The 4075-nt window shown below is 60.1% G+C and overlaps 1 protein-coding gene across 1 annotated transcript in view; it reads left to right on the top strand.

Annotated features, from left to right (window-relative positions):
* LOC104282722 (trypsin-like) overlaps positions 1–4073 on the top strand; it is a gene marked incomplete at its 3' end in the record, with an annotated part of 5342 nt that extends 1269 nt beyond the window's left edge. The window contains exons 2-5 of the mRNA XM_009880842.1: positions 220–382; positions 1290–1543; positions 2455–2591; positions 3942–4073. Of these exons, the coding sequence (XP_009879144.1) occupies positions 220–382; positions 1290–1543; positions 2455–2591; positions 3942–4073 (686 nt within the window). The remainder of the gene's footprint in view (positions 1–219; positions 383–1289; positions 1544–2454; positions 2592–3941) is intronic.
* Positions 4074–4075: the final 2 nt, after the last annotated feature.

The raw sequence follows: 4075 nt of genomic DNA, 5'->3' as shown, positions 1-4075 counted from the left end.
GGAGGTCACTGGGAGACACTGGTAGGCAGGGGTGGCAAGCGGTAGGTCACTGGGGACACTGGGAGGGAGAGGGAGAACTTGGAGGACATGGTGGTGACACGGGGAGGTGGTGGGTGGTCCAGGAGAACCTCTAGGAGGGAACTGGGAGGGAACTGGGAGGGAACTGGGGGGCGCTGGGAGGGCACGTGTTGATGCCGAACCCCATCTCTGCTCCCGCAGCGGCCGTGGGGGACGAGAACCGGATCGTGGGGGGCCGGAGCTGCCAGAAGAAGCGTCATCCCTACCAGGTGGTCCTCCTTGGTCCTCAGAAGAACATCCACTGTGGTGGGGTCCTCATCGGCCAATCCTGGGTGCTGACGGCCGCCCACTGTGACACCAAGAGGTGGGTTGGCCCCGGTGGGGTGGGGACAAGGACCATGGGGTGGCCCCGGTAGGGTGGGGTCCCCCGTACCCATCACCACGGGTTACTGGGAGAAGCCACGGAGATGTCCACCAAGAGCTGGAGGTGGCCTCTGGTCATAGGAGGACCTGGTTGGGCTTCATCTCACCATGGGTGGAGAACCTCTATGGCCACCACAACCATCTAGGTGGGCTCCCAGAATGACCATCTGACTGGGTTGGCCACCACACCCATCCAGTTGGGCTCCCAGAATGCCCATCTGACTGGGTTGGCCACCACACCCATCCAGTTGGGCTCCCAGAATGCCCATCTGACTGGGTTGGCCACCACACCCATCCAGTTGGGCTCCCAGAATGCCCATCTGACTGGGTTGGCCACCACACCCATCCAGTTGGGCTCCCAGAATGCCCATCTGACTGGGTTGGCCACCACACCCATCCAGTTGGGCTCCCAGAATGCCCATCTGACTGGGTTGGCCACCACACCCATCCAGTTGGGCTCCCAGAATGCCCATCTGACTGGGTTGGCCACCACACCCATCCAGTTGGGCTCCCAGAATGCCCATCTGACTGGGTTGGCCACCACAACCATCTAGGTGGTCTCCCACAATGACCATCTGACTGGGTTGGCCACCACAACCATCACTGAGGTCTTCTTCAACTTGGGCTTGGCCAAGGGAGGACTTTCCAGCTGACCCTCTTGGGTGACTTTGACCTCCCAACCTCACTTTCTCCACCTGGTGGAAGATCCTTTTTGTCCTACTTCCCTCAAACTCTTCCCCACCACCACCACTACCACCATCGCCACCACCACCACCACCATGTGGACCTTCTCTGGCCACGTCCACCAGAGAACCTCACCGTGGTCCTTTCTCCACCTCGTTCTCCAGCCCCATCCCCATCCGCATGGGTGACCACAGCTTGAAGACCAAAGAGGGGACGGAGCAGTGCATCAACTCAGCCAAGGCCTTCGTCCACCCCAACTATGACCCCACCAGCCATGACAGTGACATCATGCTCCTGAAGCTCCAGAAGCCGGTCCGCTTCACCGACCACGTCCACCCGGTGGCCCTCCCAAAGCGTTGTCCTCCACCCAACACCGAGTGCATCGTGTCGGGTTGGGGCAGCACCAGCAGCCCCGAAGGTAGGTGGAAATATCTTCTGGTTGCGTGTGAGGGCCTCCTCGAGGGACCTGGGGACATCTCAGCGTCTTGGGGACATCTCAGTGTCTTGGGGTCTCTCAGGGTCTTGGGGACTTCTCAGGGTCTTGGGGACATCTCAATGTCTTGGGGTCTCTCGGTGTCTTGGGGACATCTCAGTATCTTCGGGACATCTCAGGGTCTTGGGGACTTCTCAGGGTCTTGGGGACATCTCACCATCTTGGGGACATCTCAGCATATTGGGGATATCTCACCATCTTGGGGACATCTCAGCGTCTTGGGGACATCTCAGCGTCTTGGGGACATCTCAGGGTCTTGGGGTCTCTCGGTGTCTTGGGGACATCTCAGTATCTTCGGGACATCTCAGCGTCTTGGGGACTTCTCAGGGTCTCGGGAACTTCTCAGGGTCTTGGGGACATCTCAGTGTCTTGAGGACATCTCACCATCTTGGGGATATCTCACCATATTGGGGACATCTCAGCATCTTGAGGACATCTCAGCATCTGGGGACATCTCAGCGTCTTTGGGACATGTCAGCGTCTTGGGGACTTCTCAGGGTCTTGGGGACATCTCAGCATCTTGGGGACATCTCAGCATCTTGGGGTCATTTCAGAGTCTTGAGGACATCTCAGTGTCTTGGGCATCTCTCAGCTTCTTGGAAACATCTCAGTGTCTTGGGAATGTCACAGCATCTTGGGGACATCTCAGCATCTTGGGGACATCTCAACATCTTGGGGACATCTCAGTGTCTTGGGGACATCTCAGTATCTTGAGGACATCTCAGGGCGTCCCTGAGGGTCCCCTCACCTTGAGGCCACCTCCCATGGGTGCCACCACCCCCGGCACCCTCAGAGGTGTGTTCCGTGTCCCCTGACGCTGTCCCCGTTGTCCCCAGGGTACTTCCCCGACGTTCTCCAGTGCGGCGTGGTCTACACCATGACCAACGAGCAGTGCGGCAAGCTCTACCCCAAAGGCATCACCAAGAACATGCTCTGCGCCGGTGTCACCTCGGGAGGCACCGACTCCTGCCAGGTGGGTATGGGGTGGGGAGGTGGGGGGCTGCCCCACACCTCCCAGTGGGGCGGGGTCCGGGGGGCTCCACCCGCCCCACCCTGGAGAGGACACCCATGTTGGGGGCCAACCAGCCGGCTTGGTCTTGAGGAACCTCAACCGGGTGGTGTGTTGGCCGTGGGGACACGGGCGGCTGTAGGGACCCCTCCGAGCACCATGGGGACCCCCAGGGGCTATAGGGGCCACCTGGGTTCCATAGGGACGTTGGGTGCTATAGGGACCCGCAAGCCCTATAGGAACACCTTGGGTGCTATAAGGACCCCCAACCCCTATAGGAACACCGTGGGTGCTATAGGGACCCCCAAGCTCCATAGGAACACCCCGGGTGCTAGAGGGACCCCCAAGCTCCATAGGAACACCCCGGGCGCTATAGGGACCCCCAAGTGCTATAGGAACACCCTGGGTGCTATAGGGACCCCCAAGTGCCATAGGAACACCCTGGGTGCTGTAGGGACCCCCAAGAGCTATAGGAACACCCTGGGTGCTATAGGGACCCCCAAGTGCTATAGGAACACCCTGGGTGCTGTAGGGACCCCCAACCTCTATAGGAAAACCCTGGCTGCTATAGGGACCCCCAAGAGCTATAGGAACACCCTGGGTGCTATAGGGACCCCACAGCACTGTAGGGACCTCCTCAGGCTATAGGGGCCTCGGGACCAACACCCTGTAGGACACGGGGTCTCCATGGTTTGACCCCATAGGGCACGGTGGTCTCCATGCCTTCACCCCATAGCCCATGGTGGTCTCCATGGTTTGACCCCATAGCCCATGGTGGTCTCCATGCCTTGACCTCATAGAACATGGTGGTCTTCATGCCTTCACCCCATAGGACATGGTGTCCATGCCTTCACCCCATAGGCCATGATGGTCCTTATGTCTTCACCCCATAGCCCATGGTGGTCTCCACGCCCTGACCCCATAGCCAATGGTGGTCTCCATGCCTTCACCCCATAGCCCATGGTGGTCTCCATGCCCTGACCCCATAGCCCATGGTGGTCTCCATGCCTTCACCCCATAGCCCATGGTGGTCTCCACGCCCTGACCCCATAGCCCATGGTGGTCTCCATGCCTTCACCCCATAGGACATGGTGTCCATGTCTTGACCCCATAGCCCATGGTGGTCTCCATGCCTTCACCCCATAGCCCATGGTGGCCTCCATGCCCTGACCCCATAGCCCATGGTGGTCCTGGTGGAACCATGAGTCCTGAGGGATCGCCGTGGGGTGGAAGCTGGCCGGGGGAGAAGTGGGGGTGCTTGAAGGCCCCGATCGTTGGGGTCCCATCTCATGGGGGTTCTTCTCTCTCCACCAGGGTGACTCGGGGGGTCCCTTGGTGTGTCGGGAGGAGCTCCAGGGCATCGTCTCGTGGGGGATGCAGGTCTGCGGCCAACGGGGCAAACCGGGCGTCTACACCCGCGTCTGCCAGTTCACCCCCTGGATCCACGA

Source organism: Charadrius vociferus, unplaced genomic scaffold, assembly GCF_000708025.1.
Source record: "Charadrius vociferus isolate BGI_N301 unplaced genomic scaffold, ASM70802v2 scaffold580, whole genome shotgun sequence".
Taxonomy (NCBI): Eukaryota; Metazoa; Chordata; class Aves; order Charadriiformes; family Charadriidae; genus Charadrius; species Charadrius vociferus.
Note: the sequence above shows the minus strand (reverse complement) of the source record. Positions and strands in the feature narration are given on the sequence as shown.